Source organism: Malaclemys terrapin, chromosome 11 (assembly GCF_027887155.1).
Source record: "Malaclemys terrapin pileata isolate rMalTer1 chromosome 11, rMalTer1.hap1, whole genome shotgun sequence".
Taxonomy (NCBI): Eukaryota; Metazoa; Chordata; order Testudines; family Emydidae; genus Malaclemys; species Malaclemys terrapin.
This window is the reverse complement of record NC_071515.1, coordinates 25,061,369-25,085,512: the sequence shown is the minus strand read 5'-3', so window position 1 is coordinate 25,085,512 and position 24,144 is coordinate 25,061,369. Positions and strand designations below refer to the sequence as shown.

Below are 24,144 nucleotides of genomic sequence, written 5' to 3'. Positions count from 1 at the left end.
CACCCCAAACCCCTCATCCCCAGCCCTACCCCAGAGCCCTCACTCCCCCCCCCCGTACCCCAACCCAGAGTCCCCTCCCGCACCCTGAACTCCTCATTTCTGGCCCCACCCCAGAGCCCACACCCCTAGCTGGAGCCCTCACCCACTTCCGCACCCCTACCCCCAATTTTGTGAGCATTCATAGCCTGCCATACAATTTCTATACCCCGATGTGGCCCTCAGGTGAAAAAGTTTGCCCATCCCTGGTCTAGGTCCTTGATTAATCAAGGAGTTCATTTCATTCTCACTTTAAAATAGATATTTAGATATCCACTGCTGGCAGTGAGACTACACAGAAGAGTATCCTTTTTTTCATTCCTTCTACTGTTGTGACGCAGGGACCACGTATGGAAGGCATCCCATTGTGATTACACTGCGTTCTGAGCAGGACTCTGCTAAATTAAATAGTAGTAGGAGAGAAGTATCAGATTTTGTGGTGGGGAAAAGTTGGCAGCTATACCAATAGCCATAAATCAGGTTCAAGCTTCATTAGGAAGAGAAGGACTAGCATTGAAAATAACTGGAGGAAAAGCATGGTTTGTAAACACCATCAACCTTTATTAGCAACATTTGTCTTAATCACTGTGGGCCCCCAGCACATGCGGTTTTAGGGTGTAGGATTTTTTTGAGCGTAAATGTTGCCGTAACTGTTTATTACCAGTGTATATGGGCTCTACAGTAGCCCTAGTGTCTTGGTGTTGTGCAATCATATAGACAGAATGCATACAGAACCTTCTAAAAGCAAAGGGCTCAATCTTTCAAAACTTTGCTCATGTGAAAAATATTTAGTTACTTGAGCAGACCCCACTGTAATCAATGGAAATCCTCATTTGAGGAGGGACTTCTCACATGAGGACATATGGGCCAGTACATTCAGCTAGAAATTAAGGTAATTAAAAGTGCTATTTATTTAGGCCAAACGTAGCAGTGGCTGTGGGTTGCAGGTAGAAGAGTTTCCAAATTTAACTGTGGAACAAAATGAGATATTACAGTGATGGCACCACAGAAAAACCTAGAATACACAGATTATTATCTAAACCACAGACCCACTCCTACTCCCACTGAAGACAGTGTCAAAGGTCCTATTGATTTCTAAGGAACAAAACTGGGCTCTTAGTGTGGGAATCTGTTTTGCCCTGCTATGCACAGGTCCAAGCTCCAAAATGATACCTCGCAGATTTTAGCAGTAGCCAAAAATAAAAGTGACCACAAAATCTCTAGCAGCTGGTGACTAGCACGTTTTTAAAAAATAGGGCAACGATAACAATTTAAGAGTGTAGACAAATTACCAGTGCAATCAAATAGAAAGGAAAGTTAATCTGTAGCACAGAACATTTTGCTACTTTAATATATTATACAGAAGTTGAACAAGAAAAACCAATAATAATCAGGCTTTTCCAGGACATAAAAGAGATATTAGGTCATATGGTTTTTGTTACGGGGTCAAAGAAAGCCTTTGAGGATAGGATAAGATGTCTTTAATTTTTTTAATCTCTCCGTACAATCTGAATTGCTATCTTAAGTGTATTAAATCCAGCTTACGTGAAAGCTTTTTCTTTTTAATCTTGTCTGACCTGAAATGGAAAGGCTCCAAAACTCTCCATCCCTACGATCTCAGTTTATACTAAACCTCCTATCTAAATTGTCCTCTATAGTTCTCCCACAGTCCTTATAAAGAACATGCTATTGTGAAACAGTGCTGTATTTATTCAAGAAAAATGTCAACCAGATAGTGAGAAACAATTGATGGAAATAAACATAATGACCTTTGATTTTCAGCATTATAAATGTGCTCAGGAGCTCGGGAGTAAAAGCCCTATGTCTCAGATCCGGGACTCCATAAATTAGGACAAAAATAACTAGCCTGGGCAGTTTGGCCATAGAAGAACAATCTACTAATGACAATGTGTTTCTCAAACCCAGTACCACCCCTTTCTTTGTTTTGCGCTTTCTGATTTCTTAAAAACAAATTAAAAAAAACCCCAGACATTCTTAAATAAGTATATAAGCAGAACCATTGAATACAACAGCAACTGTGCCTCCTGACTCCAAGGCTGAATTTAGCCCAAGCTGTTCAAAAATTAACTCACAAAACCCCTAGCCTGGCTTCATTCAGAGTTTCAACAACAATGGTGTTTTTACAATCAAATCCTTTACAGGGTCGCACTGCCAATTCAGGGCACTTCTTTCATTGTGGTTTTTCTTAAATTCTTAATTTCAGTACAAATTGTTAATTCCTTGTTACCAAATGTATATAAAGTTCAACAGTATTAACACTCTCTTCAGTCTCTCACTGGTGCTGCTTGTCTGTCTCATATACACACAAGGGAGGTGAGGTAATATCTGTGCAAGCTCAAAAGCTTGTCTCTTACCAACAGAAGTTGGTCCAATTAAAAAAAAAATTACCTCACCCACCTTGTGTCTCTAATATCCTGGGACCAACATGGCTAAAACAACACTTCATATACACACAGGCTCTCTTTAAGTGTCCAAAGAAAGATAGGCAGTACAGGATAATTTTTCTCTCATTCACTAGATATAATGACAAGAGCTAAAGCTAGGTTCTGTTCATTGCAAAATGTTTTAAGGCTTTCCTCAGGGACTACAATAAAACATTTTGGATCGTCAGTTCTTTCTAGAATTGCATGATCTTTGGGACAGTCTTTGTATCTACCACTGTTCAGATACAGGACCTAACACAATGAAGCCCAGGACTCTGATTGGGGACTCTAGGTGCAGCTTAATAACTAATAATATTTCTATAAAGTCTGATCCACTGCCCACTGAAGTCAATCCCTGATTTCAATGTGCAAATTGGATCAGGCCACTAGAGTAGGTTAAGCACAACTTGTATTTAATATATTTACTTTTGTTATCTACCTAGATTCTTATACAGTACCCATAGTACTCAGGCATCTCTTAGCTGTAGAGAAGGGATTTCTCCCGCTCTCCATATGCTGATTCTCCATGCTAGCTCACCATTCAGCACCTGACCTCTTTGCTGAAGAGTAGTGGGTACCAAAAAGGTTTAAAATGTCTGCAAACAAGAGAAAGACCAAATTTATGCCATACCATTAAAAACCATCTCTAGCCAGTTCATTGTTCAGTTGAACCCTTTGCCTGGTTCCCCCAGTAATCATTTCTTTAGTGAACCTTTCGCCAACCAACGTCTACTAAATGGAATCAAAAATGGCAATAAACTGATATTATATCATGTAGGAACAAAGAATGCATGCCATATTTACAAGATGGGGGACTATATGCTGGGCAGCAGTGACTCTGAAAAAGATTTGAGAGTCATGGTGGACAATCAGCTGAACATGAGCTCACAGTGTGACTCTGCAGCCAAAAGAGAATACAGTCTTGGGCTGAATAAACAGGGGAATCTCGAGTAAGATTGGAGATGTTATTTTACCTCTATATTTGGCACTGGTGTGGCTGCTGCAGGAATACTCTGTACAGTTCTGATGCTGACAATTCAAGGAGAAGGTTGATAAATTGGAGAGGTTTCAGAGAAGAGCCACGAGAATGATTTAAGGATTAGAAAACATACCTTATAATTGATTGATCTCCTTGAGTCCATCTAGTTAGCTTAACAAAGAGAAGGCTATAGGGTGACTTGATTGCTGTCTATAAGTATCCACATGGGAAACAAAATATTTAATAATGGGTTCTTCAACCTATCAGAGAAACTTAAAACACAACCCTGTGATGGGGCATGCATGCCCCGCACTAGGACTGCAGAGGTTAATTCCTTTTTTTCGGCCGAGGAGGCCATGCCCTCTTGACCCTACTGGGCATGCTCCGGCTGGAGGCCAGTTTTTCTAGTATCAAAATAGAAAGGCTTTCTTAATGCGGGCAGATTGTTATATATACATATACAGATGGAACACTGTGGCATTGTCTCATAGACTCATAGACTCTAAGGTCAGAAGGGACCATTACCATCATCTAGTCTGACCTCCCGCATGATGCGGGCCACAAAAGCTGACCCACCCACTCCTGGAATAATTCTTGCCCTTGACTCAGCTGTTGAAGTCCCCAAATCATGATTTAAAGACTTCAAATCGCTGAGAATCCTCCAGCAAGCGACCCCTGCCCCATGCTGCGGAGGAAGGCGAAAAACCTCCAGGGCCTCTGCCAATCTACCCTGGAAGAAAATTCCTTCCCGACCCCAAATATGGCGATCAGCTGAACCCCGAGCATGCGGGCAAGATTCTCTAGCCAGACCCTCTGGAAAAAGTTCTCTGTAGTAACTTTTAATATCCCATCATTGACCATTGTTGCTAATTACCAGCGATGGCACATTATTGACCTATTGACTAAAATCACTTTATCCCATCAAACCATCCCCTCCATAAACTTATCAAGTTTAATCTTAAAGCCAGAGAGGTCTTTCGCCCCCACTGTTTCTCTCGGAAGGCTGTTCCAAAACTTCACCCCTCTGATGGTTAGAAACCTTAGTCTAATTTCAAGCCTAAACTTCCCGACGGCCAGTTTATATCCATTTGTTCTCGTGTCCACATTAGTACTGAGCTGAAATAATTCCTCTCCCTCCCTGGTATTTATCCCTCTGATATATTTAAAGAGAGCAATCATATCCCCCCTCAGCCTTCTTTTGGTTAAGGTAAACAAACCGAGCTACTCAAGTCTCCTTTCATACGACAGATTTTCCATTCCTCAGATCATCCTAGTGGCCCTTCTTTGTACCCGTTCCAGTTTGATTTCATCCTTTTTAAACATGGGAGACCAGAACTGCACACAGTACTCCAAATGAGGTCTCATCAGTGCCTTGTATAACGGAACCAGCATCTCCTTATCCCTACTAGAAATACCTCGCCTAATGCATCCCAAGACCGCATTAGCTTTTTTCACGGCCACGTCACATTGCCGACTCATAGTCATCCTGCGATCAACCAGGACTCCGAGGTCCTTCTCCTCTTCCGTTACTTCCAACTGATGCGTCCCCAGCTTATAACTAAAATTCTTGTTAGTCATCCCTAAATGCATAACCTTACACTTCTCACTATTAAATTTCATCCTATTTTGTCAACTGAAGGAAAGTTGTTACAAATGTAAGGGAGCACAGCACTCCAAAATATGGTCACTAAGTAGCACAATTGTGTCAGTTTGGGAAAAAAGAGGAGGAAGAACCCATTTAGTTCTGAGTGAAACTGTTTTATGTGCAGAAAAATTGCTTATTCCTTCTTTTCAAGGTGTGGGGCAGAGTGAAGGAATGGCAGTGCACTGCAGAATTAAACACAGGTACAATACCACTGCTATAGAGACCAATTCTCTTTTCTGGCTGCCACCAAGCACTATCGTTTTCAAACTAGGATCTTAAAATGGCTACCAACCAACTAAAAGAACCCAACTCTAGGCAAGTCCTAACAGAAAAGTCAAACTCAAAAAAGGATCAGGTATGCAAGGATTATTCCATACCAATCAATATCAAACAATTAATAGAAATGGTTTAGATTAACTGAAGATGAGTTAGCACTTCTGGAAGTGCACTTTTCCATCTCCTGCAGTCCCAAATGTATAATACACTTGACCATCTCCTCACTTTTCTACAGATTTATAATAATAATAGGAGATATCCCATCTCTGAGCACTAGAAGGGATCCTGAAAGGTCATTGAGTCCAGCCCCCTGCCTTCATTAGCAGGATCAAGTACTGATTTTGCCCCTGATCCCCAAGTGGCCCCCTCAAGGATTGAGCTCACAACCTTGGGTTTAGCAGGCCAGTGCTCAAACCACTGAGCTATCCCTTCCCCCAATACTCTGCATACACTGCAATTCTTCTCTGAATTAGAATTCTATAGTGTCAGAACTTTAGGAACATGATGGATTTGCAGATCAGGTATGCTGCTATTGAATCTCTAGTTCATCACTGATGAAATTTAGATAGCACAAGACAGAATAACTTAGAAACAAACATTCTGCAAACAGCAGCAATGACACTTACCTGCAATTTTCCTCGTGCCCCCATCATTTGCCAGGAACATACCAATAATGAGAAAGACCCTCATTATAAACCAGTTACTCTACAAAGTATTAATCTATTTTATTTTCATCTCAACTAAAATCTCAGGAAGTTATACATATAGTACCAGGGACAAAAATAGCCAAACTCACACGAGTACCTGAAATCAGGCATTAAACATACATACAAAGAAATAATTGAAAACAGCTATGCTGCTAAACAACTTTTTTTAAGGCAGTAAAAACTAGTTATATATTATTTTAAATCAAAACCACACATGCTATCTAATACTACATACAGAAATTCTGATTACTAGCAATAGTACAAGCAACAGGCTGGTTCATGCTCATCAATACTTAATGCAGGTGAATTCTAGTGTTGATTCACATTATGTCGCCTAATGACACAAATAAAATAAGTTTGGCAAGAATTCCTAATACACCACTAACTTTAGCCATTCAGTAAAACTCAAACTAATAAGCATTTATATAATAACTGTTCACTGCTGACTGAAAACTAGTGAGAGAATTAACTGAATTCACACAGGAACAAAGAAGAAAGTCTCTCTCCGTCAGTTTCCCTCTGTTACTAGGAAGGCATTCTATAAAATTTTAATGTACAGTAAAGGTCTACCTGGGATTTTTTTAAACCATTTCTTTCACATCTCTGAGACACTGAGAGCAGCACATTATAATGCACCAGATTCTCTGAACTAAATCAGATGTCTCCAGAAAGACAAAGGAAAAAGAGAAAAATCTTATCACTCTTAAAATTTCTCTCTAAAAACACTCTAATGCAGCAAAGTTCCTCTCTAATTTACTCTTTGACAGACCTCTCTATAAAGTCTGAGCCAGAATGATGCTTATTTTCAGAATGCGCCTGTTTTCTCACTGTGTTAATTTATGGAATGAATAACCATTTCTTTTTCAGGAATGATAAATTTTTTTCTTTCATGAGCCCATTTAATTTCATAATCAATGTTAATGGGAAAAGAACAGGGTTGTGTTTTGTTTTAAGCTAAGAGATAAATATTTTCCTTTGTCTACTGGTATTTCCTTCAGAGATTGTGCTGTGCTTGGGGGAGGGGAAAGTAATAAATACAGCTACTACATTATGCTGGCAAAGAGCCAGAAAGCTTTCTTAGCTTATGTGCAATTCACCAACACGTATGTCAATTACAGAGGAAGTGCCAAAGGAGAATGACTGCATAAAACAGACTATTTAAAAATAAAAAACAGGCTGGCTAAACCCAATTAAGTATTTATAATCCTTGCACTGCGAATGGAATTAGGGCTTTATATGTATGTATAATTACACACACAGAGAGACATGTATTGTGTGAAGTGCTGAATGACTTCTAAATATGTACCTGGGAGTTGAGGATGCCTTGTAGTTAAGGACATAAAAAACTGAAGGTAATGGGATTACTTATATACCACATCTTTGTAATGTCCTGAGATCAATCAACAACTGCATCCTAAAATAAGTGGCGTGGGGAAGGTCAGGATCAGCCTCAAGGTTGTTTGTAGAGCCTTGGCTATGGGTATTCTGACTTTCAAATGTCTGTGTACAGTAACTCCTCACTTAACGTCCTCCCGTTTAATGTTGTTTCGAAGTTACGTCGCTGCTCCATTAGGGAACATGTTCATTTAATGTTGTGCAATGCTCCCTTATAACGTCGTTTGGCTGACTTTACAAGGGAGCATTGCACAAGTTCCTCTTCTCCGCCTCCACCCCCTCCCTTCCTCCCTCTCTCCCTCCCAGCGCTTCCCCCACTGTCAAACAGCTGTTTGGCAGTGCTTAGGACTTTCTGGGAGGGAGGGAGGGAGGAAGGGGAAAGCGTCGCTTCTCTCCGGCCGCTGGCTGCGCAGCTGCCCCTGCTCCTCCTGAGTCCTCCGGCCTGTGCTCGCAGGGCCGCATTCCGAAAGGGGCTTTAGAGCTGCAGGCCAGGGCTCCAGGGCACTCTTAGCTCAGGGCCCTGAAGCCCCTAAAGCCCCTGCGTTCTGGGTGGCCTTGCCTGCCTGCCGGGCGGGGGGGGGAGCAGCTCCCAGAATCGCGGCTCCCAGAATCGCAACCAAGGGGTGGTGCCGCGCTGCACAGAGCCACCTGCACACCCCCTGCACCAAACAAGTAAGTGCTCTGCACCTCCTTCCTGCTCCAGCCCTGAGCCTCATCCCGCACCCCCACTCTAAGCGCCCTCCCACACCCTAACTCCCTCCCAGAACCCGCACCCCACCCTGAGCACCCTCCCGCACCCTAACTCCCTCCCAGACACTGCACCCCCAGCTCTGAGCCCCAGGAGGAGAATGGAGAAAAAAAAAGAATGAAAAACAGGGAAGGGGGGGGGGGAAGGAAGATGAGAGATGCTCCCCCTATGGGTGGCCCCAAAAATGAAGCTGAGCACAGGGCTCCACTAACTCTAAATCCACCACTAGTGGGAGGGGGAGGAGCGGGGAAGCGCCACGTCTCCGCTCCTCCCCCCCCAGAAAGTCCTAAGTGCTGCCCAACAGCTGTTTGCAGCAGCACCTGGGATGAAGGGGGAGGAGGTGGAGTGGGGCTGGGAAGAGGCGGGGCTGGAGTGGAGCGGGGACACGAGAGGCAGGCCTGGAGCATCCCCCGGCAAAGTCAGTACCTGTTCTTCTGGGGGGAAGCCGCTGCTGCGCAAGGTGCTTCCTAGCGTCCTCGCTTGCCTCATTGTCTGCAGCGGGCTGTGCCTGTGTGGGGTTAGCCAGGGGCACCTCCCCACCACAGTACAGAACAGTATATAATGCCTTTTGTCTGCCCCCAAAAAATGTCCTTGGAATCTAACCCCCCGCATTTACATTAAATCTTATGGGAAAATTGGATCCGTTTAACATCGTTTCACTTAAAGTTGCATTTTTCAGGAACATAACTACAACGTTAAGTGAGGAGTTACTGTAATTATAGCCTTAACTCTGAATTTCCAGGCTTTCAATATTACAAGAGTTCAAAATTCTACTACTGTTGTTTTAGTTAATTGTCATCTGTTTACCTTAAGTGACATTATGAATTTTCTTTCCCCACACACAAAGAAATTTTAAAACATTTATGAGAAAACTATAAATACCAATATGGTGAACAAATATTTAATAATTGGCTCTTCAATCTACCAGAGAAAGGTAGAACATGATCCAATGGCTGGAAGTTGAAGTTAGAATGGAAATAAGGTGTAAATTTTTGACCGTGAGGAAAAATTTACCAAGGGTTACTGTAGATTCTCCATCACTGGCAATTATTAGATCAAGATTGGATGTTTTTCTAAAAGATCTGCTGCTCTGGGAATTATTTTGAGGAAGTTCCAAGGTCTGTGCTATACAGAAGGTCCAGCCAGATGATCACAGTGGTCGCTCCTGGCCTTAGAATCTATGAATTTATGACACTAACGGAAGATTTCCTGGGGGTTTTCCCAACCCTCCTCCCCGCAAAGAAATCTTAACACACTGATGAGTGAAGACTAACAGACGATTAGTATATTTCCCACAGCATGTAGTCCATTTTGCTTAATTACAAATCTGATGTAGAGCCATCATAATACCCACAATGAATACTCCGCTGGTGGTGATTTGGGGCCTGATTCAGCTGATGAAGGTTTTTTTGTGGACCTTTTGTGAGCACTACAGTCCACTGGAACTTAATGAAGCATTGTGAAGTTAAAAAATCTATAGGTACTAATTCCTGCACCCTACCATCTGAAAAACAGTCCCACTCTCAGCTAGGCCTCATGACAAACAAATTAGAGCTTTCTATTAGAGCTCATGCTATTAGAATTATTGTTTATTTTTTTTAAATTACATTTTTTTAAAAGTCTCACGGTTTATCCAAACCACCTCAAACCTTCCCTCTCCCTCTAAAAATATTCTGCAATGAATAGGAAACATACATGCCAAATTTCAAGTCAAAGGGATTTTTTTCAGGTTCAAATAGATGCATAACCAGCGTTAGAATGGAAAGCAAGTTACAGCCTTATCTATATAAGGAGTAAGAACAGTGACTCCATAACACAAAATAAAAACAAGTTTTAAAGGAAAGATTCTGCTAAGATCCTGCTCCTATTTTAATCAATAATAGCAAAACACTCTTTGACCTCAGTAAGGAGCTGCATCCAATCCTGAAAGATTTAAAGCGCCAGAAAGGAGAACAGTTTAAAAAAAAAAAAAAAAACTGAGTAGCTGGACCTCCTCTCACTTTTAACACAAGCAGATAAGAAATCCATGATGGATATTATACACTATTCCACTACACTGTAACATGCTGGGATTTTGAATTCAGAGGAGGCAATCTGAGTTTGTTTGCCCTCTCAGCAGAGGCTAGAGTCAGTCTGTGCCTTTGTTTTGCACTTTGGGAGGCTCAGTAGAGACACAGCAGAAAAGTTCTTTATTCTGGAGCCAGATTGAAATTGCTCTTTGACCATTTTGGGAGATAGCTGAATAATTGGACAGGAGGATGGAATAGTTTAGGGCTTGATACTGCTGCCACTGAATCCAATGAGAAAACTTACCGACTTCAATGAATGCAAGATGAGATCTTTATTTAAATAAAATTTCATTGGTGAGGATATTGAGTAAGATGAACTGGTGTTAGTTCTAAGATGGACAAGGTTCCAGTTGTCAGACATGTTTTCTCTTTATTTGATTTGGGATTTAACTAAAATGGTGGCAATATGGGATCCAGCAACTAGACCCTTGTCTACACTAAATTTCCCTCCCTGGCTGAGTACTATAAAAAAAAAAAAGAAAAGGGGAGGAACATGGGGGGAGTAGTGATTTATTTATTTTGGAGGGGTTCTGAAGGATATGCCTTTCATGAATAGGAGTTATTGTTTATACAGATGTAATTCTTTACATTTTAGTGTGCAACAGTCAGCTTCAAGAATTTATACAAAATACATTTTCACAAATGCTGAAAACCCACCTGGCCAGAAATAATAAATTATTGTTTACAAGTCTAATAAAACCTTTTCTTGTAAAACCATAAAGAGGATCCCGGAAAAAGTCATGACTGCCTACTTATAAACATTAAAGTGGAAAAAAAAAAAGTGCTAGATATTAGGCCTCATGGTAGAAGCATTTGGCGCACAATAGGTATTTTGTAAACACCAAGTTACCATTAATTTGTCACAGTGTCAGAAAGGATCACCACGCTAATGGGACAATATATCTTAAATTCTTTGAGTGAGATAAAGAAGTGACTCCTCTGCATCTCTTTTGAGTTTATGGGGGAGTGGCACCGCTAACAGCTCTGTTGATTGTGCATCTCTTTTGGAATATGTATTGGAATATGTAAACCCACCCCCTAAATTTCCAAGTCAGTTATGCAGCCACCAGCCAACAGTAATTAAAGACAGAAATAGGAAGACTGTGTGTGCATACAGCCTCTGTTGTCTAAGAAGGCAGCATTCCACCATCTAGGTGGTAAGTATGGAATCCAAGATCTACATTAACTGACTACACATTTTCACACTTCATTGAACCAAGAGGGAAAGAGAAAGCTTTAGAGTAATTTTGTGCAAATTTTATCTTTATGTGCACCACTGGACATAATGAAAGACGAGAAGAGGTGGCAAAGGACCAAAAACCACAGAAAATTAAGAAATGGTTCTGACTCACCTATATGATAAAGTCCTATCCAGTCTGTTGGGTCAACTTCTTCTTTAATATCCCAGAAAATAATGAGGTTCTGAGATTGCCCCAGGGTGTATTCATACATACTCGCTGTCAAACTAGAGCGGCTGTCAGAGGTCACTAGATCAGTGTCACTGTTGGCACGCTGCAAGTTCATGTTCTCAGGTATGGTGCGCTGAGATGTCAGACTCTGCAGGTTCTCTGGGCTCAGAGTATACCGTAGCTGAGGATTACGTCGTCGCACAAAAAGCAGATGTTCTCTGGCTGAATTTGCCATTGTGTCTCTCTCTCTTGTCGGTCTACATAAAAAAACTTCTCACGTAGGGATCTGCAAAGAACAAAGAGAGGCATGAAGTGTTAGAGCTGAAGGATAGGATATTGGATCAAGCTCCACATAAAGAAACCTTTAAACTAAGTTGTCTCTATCTGGGACTGACCCTTCAGTAGTCTCATATGGACGAAATAAAGCTCATCGTTCATTAATCTACTACTACAGCCATCTAAAGACACTATTTAATACATTGGAACTGAGGCACATTTCATGAACTACTTGTGGCAGTCTTGCTGGCATTCAAAATCTAACATACATCTTGTATTAAAATTTGTATACCAAGAAACAAACCAGGAGCTACTGTGCCCAGACTAGAAAAAAGCAGAAACCCCCCCCCCAAAAAAAAAAAAAAAAAATCTTGATCGGGCAATGGAGATTTAGTACTAGCCCTGATAAATAAGTCTGACACAGGCTCAGAGTACATGGAGACAACAAAGTCCTCTTTTAGCTAAGCAATTACAACAGTATATCTTTATTTAGAATAAGTAGTTTCTAGTAGTATTTTATAAAGTTTTTTTTAATTAAGGAGTCAAAAAAGTAATACAGCTCCACAGTAATACAGACATTAGATAGGATTTGTATATAGCTTTAGCAAGCACGTAGCACCATAGTGAAGTAATACAACAAAGTTATTTTGTGATAAAAAGAATTTTTAAAAGTATAGAAGAATTTAAGAGGGAAAACTATGGGTTCAAAGAGTTCTCTGGATCATGCACAAATATGCCAATTCTTTGAGGGAGGTATTCTAGGGGTAAGGGCTGAGGTTCAATTAGCCCATGTCACTATACCTGCCCAATTAGCGTTTTTTCCTTTTGACCAGGTCTAAGAGTAGACACCTCATGAATTCAATGGTTCCCATCTGATCTGGAATAGATAACAGAAGGAGGTCTTCTCCAGAAAGGAGATGTCCAACATGGAATTAACCCAGTTAATATAAAAAAAAAACCTGCACAATTTCAAGAACTCAGCTACGCAATATTTTGCAAGTAAGAGACAGGTTACTTCAGCTTCAGTCAGAGACTGTTTCCCCTTAACCCTTGGAGTGAAAGGAACTGCAAGTAGGCTGTAATCATCACCAGAAGATACTATATAGATCTACCTCCTGGGACTGATGTTTAACACACTCTGAATGGTGTTTGGGTTAAACAAAGCCAAGGTATATTCTTTGCAGCATCTTACATTACCCGAAACCCAAGATTTGAAGACGCATTTGATAGTTGTAAGAATTTGTAATTTCTGTAAGTTTACATCAGGTCATGTCTGTTAAAAACTGCCTGGTAAATGAATAGCTAGTAAGCAAAGACAGGGCTGCCTAGTTCCATGAGCTTCTTCTCATGTATGGCTCTCTCTCAATAGACAGTCTCACTCTTCACTTTCAAATCTCTCCACATAACATACTACTTCCATTTTGTACAATATCAAAACAACATATTGGCACTGAGCAACCAACCAACCAATTAGAACTTTGTTTTTCAGAATGGAATGAAGCACACTGCATTTACCTGGGTAAAAGAGGTTTGTGTAAGCAAGTGATTTATCAATGCAAATGATACATAGAGCTAGAGTCCCTGTGCAGATATAAAATTTGTAGCTGCATCCAATCCATGATCTGCAAACATGGCCCGTGGATATCTGTTAGCTTAAAATGTTCAAAGTAATGTAATAAAAATGCAACAGAATGAATAATTTCGACCAAGCAAGGATTATTTTCATAGTGGATACTAGCAATAAATAAGTTTCTTTCCACTAGGGAAAGACAGTTTTGCAGTGAAAACAATTTATTCCATTAGAAGAAAACTGAATGTATGCTAACAAAAAGGATTATCAGCCAAACAATTAAGAATTAATGTAAAGTGATCTAAAAGGTGCTGCACTTCCATAAAGCAGTGAACTAAATTTAGCAGTCCTTATTTTTTTAAAGCCCAGACAACTACATAGTCTACCGTGCACAGATTGTGGTGTGAATTTCTCACACTCTTTAAACAATCACAGCCACTATGGCAAGGTATCTGACCATTTTACAAGTTAACCATAGACAAGGTCAATTGTATCACAATTGTGTCCTCTTTGAAGGACGTCTGCTGCAGGCAGAATAGAACAGATCTCATTATTAATTTTAAATACAGATATTTTGAGCAAGTTTACAGATACCTGTGTATTATTCTTGAGCTTTCGTCCTGGTTTCGTACCTCTAGCCTTAAGCTATCATATATGGGTATTTTTGTTTCCTTAAAATAACGCAAACATTTCCTGGTAGTGCTGAATGTCACCTGCTGTGATTTTCCCTGTTTCCAGCAAGTTTTTAATTTAAAATGAGGTAAAGCTCACTGGAAATGGATTATGATTGTTGGCCATCTTCCATAGTATTATAATTATGATTAGACCCACAGTATGTTAGCCCTCAGTCAAGTGTCTTACAGCTGCATTATTAAACAGAAACTATCTCTAGTAGTCAAAGATGTAATTATTAAGCAAAAAACACCACAGCTAGAGCTCCAGTCTTTTTCACAAAGGTTTCTGGACTCTTATTAAAACTTTTCCTTTCATCCACAGAATGCATTCCTTCCCCCCACCCCCACTGATTTTTTTCTTTTTTCCTTTGGCCACTTGAATTTTCAAAACTTCCTCAACTTTGAAAAAGTTTCAGAGTGGCAGAATTACCGTTTCTTTTTGCTGTTCGTAGCTTTTTCAAATTTTCCTCAAATTTGGGAAAAGTGGCTGGAGTAGCAAAGAGTAAAATTTAAAAAAAAAAAAGTGAAAGTGTAAAAGAAAATCTAGACATCATGCATTTTATTGCACTCAGTATCAAAAGGGGTAAGAGAGAAAAAAAGATATTTAATAACTATGTGATCTTTGTTTATGCCTTACTCAAAGATTTTATTGTTAATGACATGAATCAACAGATTTCACTGACATGTACATGTGTACTCTGCCTCTGACATCAATAAGGTAAAATAATTTCTTATCCATATGCATTAGTGAATGTTAGGAAAATTAAATATTTTCCTAATGGTCTACAAGTAAGGGCAGATCTACACACTACAAACTTGCTTCGGTACAGGTGCACCGAAGCAACTGCACCACTATAGCACTTCTGGTGAAGACGCTCTAAGCCTACGGGAGAAAGCTCTTCTGCTAGCTTAATAAAATTCCACCTTTGCGATAGGCAGTAGGTATGTTCGCAGGAGCAGCTCTCCCACTGACATAATGCTGTCTACATGGGAGGGTTAAAGTCAGTACAACTACCTCGCTCAGTGGTGTGGATTTTTTCACACCCAAGTGATGTAGTTATACTGAAATAAGTGTGTAGAGGAGACCTGGCCTTATGCATTTTCTTTTCCTGGAATCATGAGCATGGGGTAACTCTGAGACCAGAAGAGTAATTATCTGAAGACACAAGAGTGCTAAGTGAGCGTTTACCAGCTTCATTCTGAACCACTGGAGCATCCAGCATAAAGGTTAGCTAATCACAGATATTGCTGGTCTGTTTAGTGAGACGAGCTTCATTGCGCCACGTCACCTTCTCCTGATCCACTGAGGTCTTATGAATTGAAAAGCTTTCCTGGTTTTAAGAGTTTACACAGGGTTGTTTTAGACGTGTTTATGTAATCAGACAGATTTTTAAAGTATCCTGGGTTTCTATACACTCCCTCCTATGGTTGTAAGACAACGTGCTTGGAAACCATAACTGTAAAAACAAGCTTTATGCATGAGTTCAATGGGACTTTTCACATGTGTTTGTAGTATCCTGGCCTAAAAGCATCTACTGGAAACACCACCAACCCCCCTCCCCCTCACTAGTAATTAAATTGCAGATTTCAAAGTGGAGCAACATTATTCTCTATTCAGACCTCGATATCATATGATGCAGCTGAATACACTCTCTCTTCCAACCAAATGCTAGAGGTATCATCAGTATTGCCATCTCAACAGCTACGAGGGCTAGAAACTTATTGGTGATGTCAATTCTTGCAATTTTATTTTTTTATTTTAATTTTTTTAAATCTCATATCAGATATTTTACGTAAAAGCCCCAGCTTCTGGAAACAAATGATAACACGAGACTCAAACCCCACCTTTTTTTTTTTAAACATAAGTTTCTAGCTCACATGACAGCATAGAGAAGCTTGAAAATGTGACCCAAATGCACCCTGAAGCCCCCAAAACCAGAAGGCAAATAAAAATGTATTATTTTAAAATCTTTTGATTTATATTCAAACCTCATGATTTTGGGGGCTGACTCATTTTTGCCAATACGTTTTATTTTTTAAATGAAAGCTGAAATTCTGATATAATAACATGCCTCCATGAGTTGAGGCTTTAAGAAAAGAAAACAGATATTGCGAGTCTCATTATAAAATTGTGAAGTGCCAACATTGTACCATAACCCTTTCCATCAAGCTTTTATATAGGGTTCATTCTTGTTATCACAGTTGGTGATTTTCCAACTCAAACAGCTCTTTCTGGGGCTGGAGCACGGATAGGGAAAAGATGATGGGTACTAAGCACCACCGGCAACCCCCCGATCAGCGCCTCCCCCTCCCTCCCAGCACCTCCCGGCTGCCGCGATCAGCTGTTTCGTGGCGTGCAAGAGGCGCTGGGGGGGAAGGGGAGGAAGAGTGAGGGCAGCGCACGCTGGGAGCAGGGGCGAGATGAGAAGAGGCAGGTCGGGAGTGGAGCGAGGGCACAGCGAAGTAGGGTGGGAAGAGGCGGGGTGGGACCTTGAGGGAAGAGGTGCAGTAGGGGTGGACCCCTGGGGCAAAGCCAGGGGTCGAGTACCCTCTGGCACATTAGAAAGTCACTGCTCTGATCAGGACACCGGATTTAATTCTAAACTGTCCCTTAATAATTATCCGCACTGTTAAAATATTAATAACTACACAACTTTCAAAAACTGCACCAAAGGTTAGAATATTATTTACCATAACTAATTTATAGAGGTGTTATGATAATTTGTAAAACACTTTAAACATGTAAAGTGATATATAAATGTTAAATATATAATTATTACATGTACAAACTATAGTTGCAATAAGTTCTACAATGAGTAATAACATTTCTGTTAGTTTACTTTGGTTATTTACGTGAGAGTTTGGGTCTGAATCCCAACAGCAGGAGATAATGTAACACTAATACCGTGCCTTGTTACGGTATGCTGGCTAAATGGCACTAGGAGAGGAGATTCTAGCTCACACTATCACGGCACACTTTGAACTGCTGGACTCTCCTGAAATAAACATAGTTTATGCAGGAGTATGATAAAGCAGCAGTGGGGAACCTTTTTTCTACCAGGGGCCATTGACCCACAGAAAAAAGCAGTTGCAGGCCACACACAGCTCCGTGCCGGGGCGCAGAGGCTCGTGGCTTCCCTAGTCTCCAGGGTGGGGCCAGAAATTAGGGGTTCAGGGTGCAGGAGCAGGCTCCGGGCTAGGGTGTGGGGTGGGGGGAAGGTTCCAGATGGAGGTGCAGGCTCTGGGGTGGGGATGGGGATGATGACTTTGGGGTGCAGGAGGGGGTTCCGACCTGGGGTAGGGGGTTGGGCTACTGGTGAGGGTTAGGGTTGCCAACTTTCTAATTCCAGAAAACCGAACAGCCTTGCCCCACCACTGCCCCTTCCCTGAGGCCCGGCCCCGCCCCACCCCTTCCTGAGCCCTCCCCCCTCCACTAAATCCCCCCTCCCTCTGTCGCTTGCTCTCCCCCACCCTCTCTCACGTGCTCATTTTCATTGCAAGGCCCAAACAGGCATATTTCTTGTTTCGACAGATGTTAGGGCAACCATATGTCCGGATTTCCATGTCTGGCTTTTCGGTCTATAAATAGCCGTCCGGGGGGGGGGGGGGGGGGGGGGGGGGAATTTCTAAAAATCTAAAAATGTCTGGGATTTCCCCCCGGTCGGCTATTTATAGACAGAAAACAGGTGGCCAAGCGCTTGCTCGGCAGCCAAAACCCCTTCCCTGTTCCCCCCATCCCCTGCAGCCCCTGCAGCCTTACCACGCCATCCGGCGCCGCAGCTGTCTTCCCCCTCCTCTCCTCACCTCCCCTGAATGCTCCGCCCCCCTGCTCCTCCCCCTCCCCTGCTTCCTGCGAATCAGATCTTCGCGGGAAGTCTGAAAAGAAGCAGGGGCAGGTGGGCGGCAGAAGCAGGTAAGCTGGGCAGGGGGGGGGGGCGAGGAGAGCTCCGGGGAGGCGCAGCCCTGGCCGAGCGGCGGCCCGGCGGCCCGGGCCAAGTGGCACCCGGCGGCCCCAGCGGCTCCGGCCCTAGCCCCAGCGGCTTGGGCCCGGCTCGGGCCCCGGCCCCAGCCGCTCCAGCCTAGCCCGGCTCGGGCCCCAAGGCAGCAGCCCTGGTTCCGGCCGAGCGCACCAGCCCAACCCCGGCCAAGCACCTCCGGCCCGGTCCCAAACCCTGCGACCCCAGCCGGAGCTCCAGCCAGAGCTCCAGCCAGAGTGCAGCCCGATTCCTGGCCTCTTTAAAGCCAGCCCTGGTCAGGGGATGGGGGGGAGGGAAGTGGGAGGGAGTGGATGGGGGCAGGGCAGGTGCACGACTAGAGCGGGGCTCCTCGCCCCCCCCCCCCCGCCGTGTCCTCTTTTTTGCTTGTGGAAATATGGTAACCCTAACAGATGTATTATGCTAAGTTCAGGTTTTATTTGTTACAGGACACTAGGGCTGGCAGCAAAATAGTCAAAAACGGGTAATTTTTTTTATATGAAATTTCACAAAGGTTTTCATGATTCTTTCCCTCTCCTCGTTCCATTTTTCATAACCAGCTCCATGTTTTTTGTTCACTAAAGTTATTGTAATTTTATGTGTGGAATTAGGACCACACATTATCACAGCTGCAATGAGTCCATTAAAGGCTCATTCCTGAAGTCCAAATACAAATCCATAGAGCACAACCACAGAAATGCACCTTGTCCAGATTCATGTGTACACATCTAGCATGCACTAACACAGATATTTCCACATTATTTATTATTACAATTGTTGTTTAGTGCCTAGAGACCCCAACTAAGATCAGGGCTCCAGGGTGGTAGGTGCTGGACATACACATAAGAAGAGAGAGTCTGCAACTAAGAGTTTATAATGTAGCTAGACAAAGATGGGGAGAAATGTCTCATCCACCGGCTCTTCTGCAAGTCAACAACATTCACTTTTAAAGAAATAATACATTTCTTTTAGAGTTCCCTTCTCTTAAAAACGTGTTATGAAATCAATACACACACATTTTAGGTCATCAATTTTTTGTGCACACGCCAGCAAAAGGAATAAAAGTCAGTTAGGCTGCAAATTTTATTCACACAGATATACACACATGCGGCAATACACACATCTCCCTACACAAAGACACACAGTCTCTTACACACATACAAGGAATGCATCCACACACTTGCCTACACAGAGACACTTTCATTCACTTTTCCAGAGGCTGCCTAAATCACCCAGCTGGGCTGGAGGGGAAAAGGTGGGGGGCGGAGGTGGAGGAGAGAGGCTGGGGAGGGAAAAAGGACAAGGAGAAGAGCAGGGTGGTGGTGAGGGGCCAGCGAAGTTGAGAGGAGGGGATGTGGGGTGGATGGGGATGCAGGGGGAGGCAGAAGGCTACAGGTGCATGAGGCTGTGGTGGGGCGCTGGGGTGTACAGGGACATAATGGGAGTGCAGCAGTGTATGGAAGTGAATGGAGTGCCGGGCTGCAGGGGCGGGCGGGTGAGGGACATGGGATGGCAGCGGCTCTGGGAGGTGGAGAGGATGGATGGATGGATGGATGGATGGGAGAGCTCTGTAAGGGCTACAGGGCTGGGGTGGGTAGGTGTGGGGGGCAGGACAGGATGGAATGGGGAGGGATGCTGTGAGGGGGCAGGATAGGGAAGGATGCAGTGACGGGGGGGATGGGGGTAGAGGGGTTGGGATAGGGAGGGATGCAGTGACAGGGTGGGGGTGCAGCCCCATTCCCAGCATTTGGATACAGGGATACACATACCTCAAACTCCTGGGTACCGGTGATGGGGCGATAGACAGACCGCAGGTTGCAGCAGGGTACGCGCCGCAGCTCCAGCCCAGCCACACACGGAGCGCAAAGAGAAGAGGGCCGGGCAGCAGCGGGAGAGGTGCACACCACATGACCCCTCAACAGCCGCCAGCTGAGCACTCATGAGTCGCGCTAGTTCCTCTCCTGCTCTGACCCAGCCAATGGGAGCTGTGCCTGCAGGCGGGACAGCACGCAGACCCCCCTGGCCACCCCTAAGGCTAAGAATTGGACATGCCGGCTGCTTCCCGACCTGGGAGCCACACAGCACGGCGGCTAGCAGGGAGCCTGCCAGACCTTCTGTGCAGTGCAGTGGCGCCGCCAACCGGACAGTCAACAGCCCCATCAGCAGTGCTGAGTGGAGCCACCAGGATCCCTTTTTGACGGGTGTTCTGCTCCAAAACCGGACCCCTGGTCACAACTAGTGGGGGTGCGGGTTCTGGGAGGGAGTTATGGTGCGGGGGGGGTTGAACTGGGGTTGGGGTGAAGGCTCAGAGAGAATTTGGATGCAGGAGGGGGCTCAGGCGTGGGGTCTGGGAGGGAGTTTGGATGCAGGAGGGGGATCAGGACTGGGGGTGCAGGTAGGGGTACGGGCTCTGGGAGGGAGTTAGGGTGCGGCAGGAGGTTTTGTGTGCAGGCTCCAGCCGGATGGCGCTTAACTGAAGCGGCTCCTGGTTGGCGACGCAGCAGGTCTAAGGCAGACTCCGTGCCTGCCCTGGTTCTGCGCTGCTCCGGAAGCGGCCACCATGTTCGGCCCCTAGGTGGAGGGGTGGCCAGGGGGTTTTGCGCAGTGCACGCTACCCATGCCCGCAGGCGCCACCCCCACAGCTCCCATTGGCCACTGTTCGCAGCCAATGCGAGCTGCTGAGCCAGCACTGGGGGCGGGGGCAGTGCGCAGAGCTTCCCGGATCTCCCCTCCACCCGGGAACTGGGGCTGGGGTACTGAGGCTTGGGGCTTCCGGCCCGCAGCATGGAGATTTATAATAGGCCAGGTTCCCCATCCCTATTATAAAGCCTTGGCAACAGAGATGACAGAAATTTGTTTGAAGCACAGAAGTCTCTGGAGGAGGAAGTCCACTGCTTTCTACAATAAAGTTATCTTCTCACAACAAACTACCAGTAGCACTGATACTGGTGGGACCACGCAGAAAATCTATACATGGCAGATAGATGTGATATATAAATATTCAAAAAAGCTTTAACTTGTATTCTCTATGCATTATCCCAGAGATTGTGAGATAAAGACACAGATAAAGCATGCTGGGAAAAGTAACATTATGTCCTTTAAAACTGCCAAAGTTCCTCTAATCTCTGATTTTTATTGTTCTAGTAAAACATCTGTAAGTAACAAAACAAAACAAAATCACTACCACAAATTAAAACTTGGTAGTTTCTCTGATTCAGTTCATGTGCCCAAGAACTATAGATGTTGTAAAGTCTGGACTTAAATAACAATTCCAATAAATACTGCAATTTAAAAGTAATCAAAATAAATTTGCAACAGACAGAAAGCTTCACTTGTAAATGAGCCCCCATCTTCAAACCAAATACTCTGCAAAAAAACAAACAAACAAAAACTCTGAACACATGTTTCTATATCTCACCCTTTACAACAGTTAGGCTTTTTTTAAAATTCATTAATCCATTTTACATAGAATGACACCAAGAAGTGGTCGATGATGCATCAAGGAGCTGGATATTGGTGAACATTCTACCACTGAGATATATGTAGCAGGCTGGGTAGATTTTCATTAATGTGACTTGCGTAAGGCAACCTGAATCTCATATTTATTGTCCAACAAGAAAACAAGGTGGCCCAAAACCAGAACCATGACAAGTGTACATGCCAGAGGTTGAGGAAAAAGGGTCACTGCTTTTGTTCCTCATGGAATAAAAACTCAATCTGAAATTGGGTGGGAATGCACCTGTGCATTTTCCCTCCCTCCAAGAGGAGCTGATGATATTATTTGTACTTTAAAAATCCCAGGAGTACTGATTCACCAGTACATCTAAACAGAGGCTGAAAATAAGAATTATCCTCCCGTTTCAGTTTTCTTCTAAATGCCACTAAACAGTTGCACTCCATACTGCTCTTTGAGGACAACATATATAATTCACTGCATGAGTTTTCCTTTACGTGAAGTGTGGAATACCACTGGCTAAGAAGTCCCAGAGCAGAAATTTTATTAAGTACTAGGCAGGATGGGCAAGTTATCTATTCGGCTATCAACAGATTGGAGAGGGAGCAGTGTTTAGTGAAGTCAAGTCTCAGTGTGGAAATAAATTTCATCTGATTTTTATTCTAAAGACAACTGAGAAATTAGCAAGGACTAAGACCAGCCGCGTGTTTCACATTGGTTTTCAATTAAAATTGAAACCTGTGTGAAGTAGCATCAATGCTGCTTATCTGGCTACCAATGTCTTCCTAAATATTTCACAGGGGATCAGAAAGAAGTATGATTGATTTCTTCATAAACTCACCCTGGGACAAATTCAGGATTATATCTAGATTTAAAACATCTAGGGTATAAACATAAGGTGCAATTACTGACCATGAAAGGGAGCAATTTGGAATAAATAGTAATTTTTTTAAAAAATTCACCTTCATATATATAAAAAAATGGATGGGGGAAGTTATCTGATTTAGTTTTCATAGCACAGGAAAGTCATATACCAACACATTTTCCATATACAAATATTAAATTTTAAAAATATGAATGGAAGACTGGGAGTCCCAAAACCAGATATATGATTGACGAGAAAACATCAGTAGAGTTAATAACAACAACAAAAACTTTGAGTTCACATACTGCCATCTTCATCTTAGTCATAACAGTGAATCATTTCTTGTTTATGTAGGGATCTCCTAGGCGGCTTAAGGTCGGCTGGATTGCAGACTCTTCCCACAGATGTTATTCAAAATATATTGTTGGCCCAGACATGCAGCTGGTCATCCTCTGAGCTACCATACAAACCTTCAGTATGGAAATGACTGAGTGATAAGGACTCTGGGCTGACGAATGGTGTTGGCATTGCAGAAGTGAAGATTAGCACATTTAATTTTTCACTTTCCAATGAACAGAACAACGTTACATACAGAGTCAGCATGGAAGAAGAGGAGTAAAACAGCATCCTGAACCCTAGGTACAGTGTGGGGAGGGTTCTCCATTCTCTAGAACAACTTCATCCACAACAAGGTGCTCCTGCATTTGAACCTCATTAAGGAACATAGGTGATAGCCTCCCCTTCCCCCCCGCCAAAATAAATGATTTCTGGAGTCTCTCACTCTTCCCCCCCCCCCTTCCCTGCCACCAAAGGATAAGCAAATCCAAATAATTTTAGAGACAAGCAGTCACAAATAGAACACACAGAGCAAAATACACATGCTGGCTTCTGTACTGTAAAATGTTGTTTTGCCTAGTACAAAGATTTATAGGTGGAATAATAGAAATTTTAAGTAAAAGGGCCATGCCAGGGTATGAGTAGGGCTGGCTGAAAAATGTAAACATGTTTCCATGGAAAATGCAGAAGTTCTTGTTTTTCAGTGTTTGAACCAGACCAAACTGTTATTTTCCTAAAGATTTTTGCAATTTCTGCTCAATATTTTTTCCTAAAACATTATTGAAAATATTACCAAAATGGTTTTTGAATTTTTTTTTTTGATAATGTTTTTGATAAAAAATAAACTATATTAGAAAAAGGACAGAGGTTCATTGCAAAAAAATGAACTTCTTAAACTTTTTGAAAAAATGATGCTAAGTTTTAAAAAAAGTTTTTTTAATTAAAACAAACTTTTCATTTGAAACATTACAATATTGTTTAAATACTATGTAAACCAGGAATTTTCTTTCACTTTCCCAGCAATTGCTGAAGCCAGCTGGAATAGGAAAAGTCTGGGGATCCTTTGAATATTTTCAACCCCACCCTCAAAATTCTGGGTCATGGCCACTGTCATTCGCAGTCATTCTGTTCCTTAATAGGCTGATGGTAGCTTCTGAGCTTCCTCCCATCTGGTGCTAAACAGGTCATCCCTGCAGCACAAAAACCCCTTTCACTTCTATGTACATATTCAAATTAATATACAGTACTGTAACAAATATTCATTATACAGATTCCACTTCTGTTGAT

The 24,144-nt window shown here is 42.8% G+C and overlaps 1 protein-coding gene across 4 annotated transcripts in view; it reads right to left on the bottom strand.

The window, feature by feature from the left end:
- The window catches only part of HECW2 (HECT, C2 and WW domain containing E3 ubiquitin protein ligase 2), a 256,868-nt gene that overhangs the window by 174,724 nt on the left and 58,000 nt on the right, over positions 1-24,144 (bottom strand). For all 4 annotated transcript variants that reach the window (XM_054044395.1, XM_054044394.1, XM_054044398.1 and 1 more), the window contains one exon: positions 11,652-11,994. In XM_054044395.1, the coding sequence (XP_053900370.1) occupies positions 11,652-11,943 (292 nt within the window). In that variant the 5' untranslated portion in view covers positions 11,944-11,994. The remainder of the gene's footprint in view (positions 1-11,651; positions 11,995-24,144) is intronic.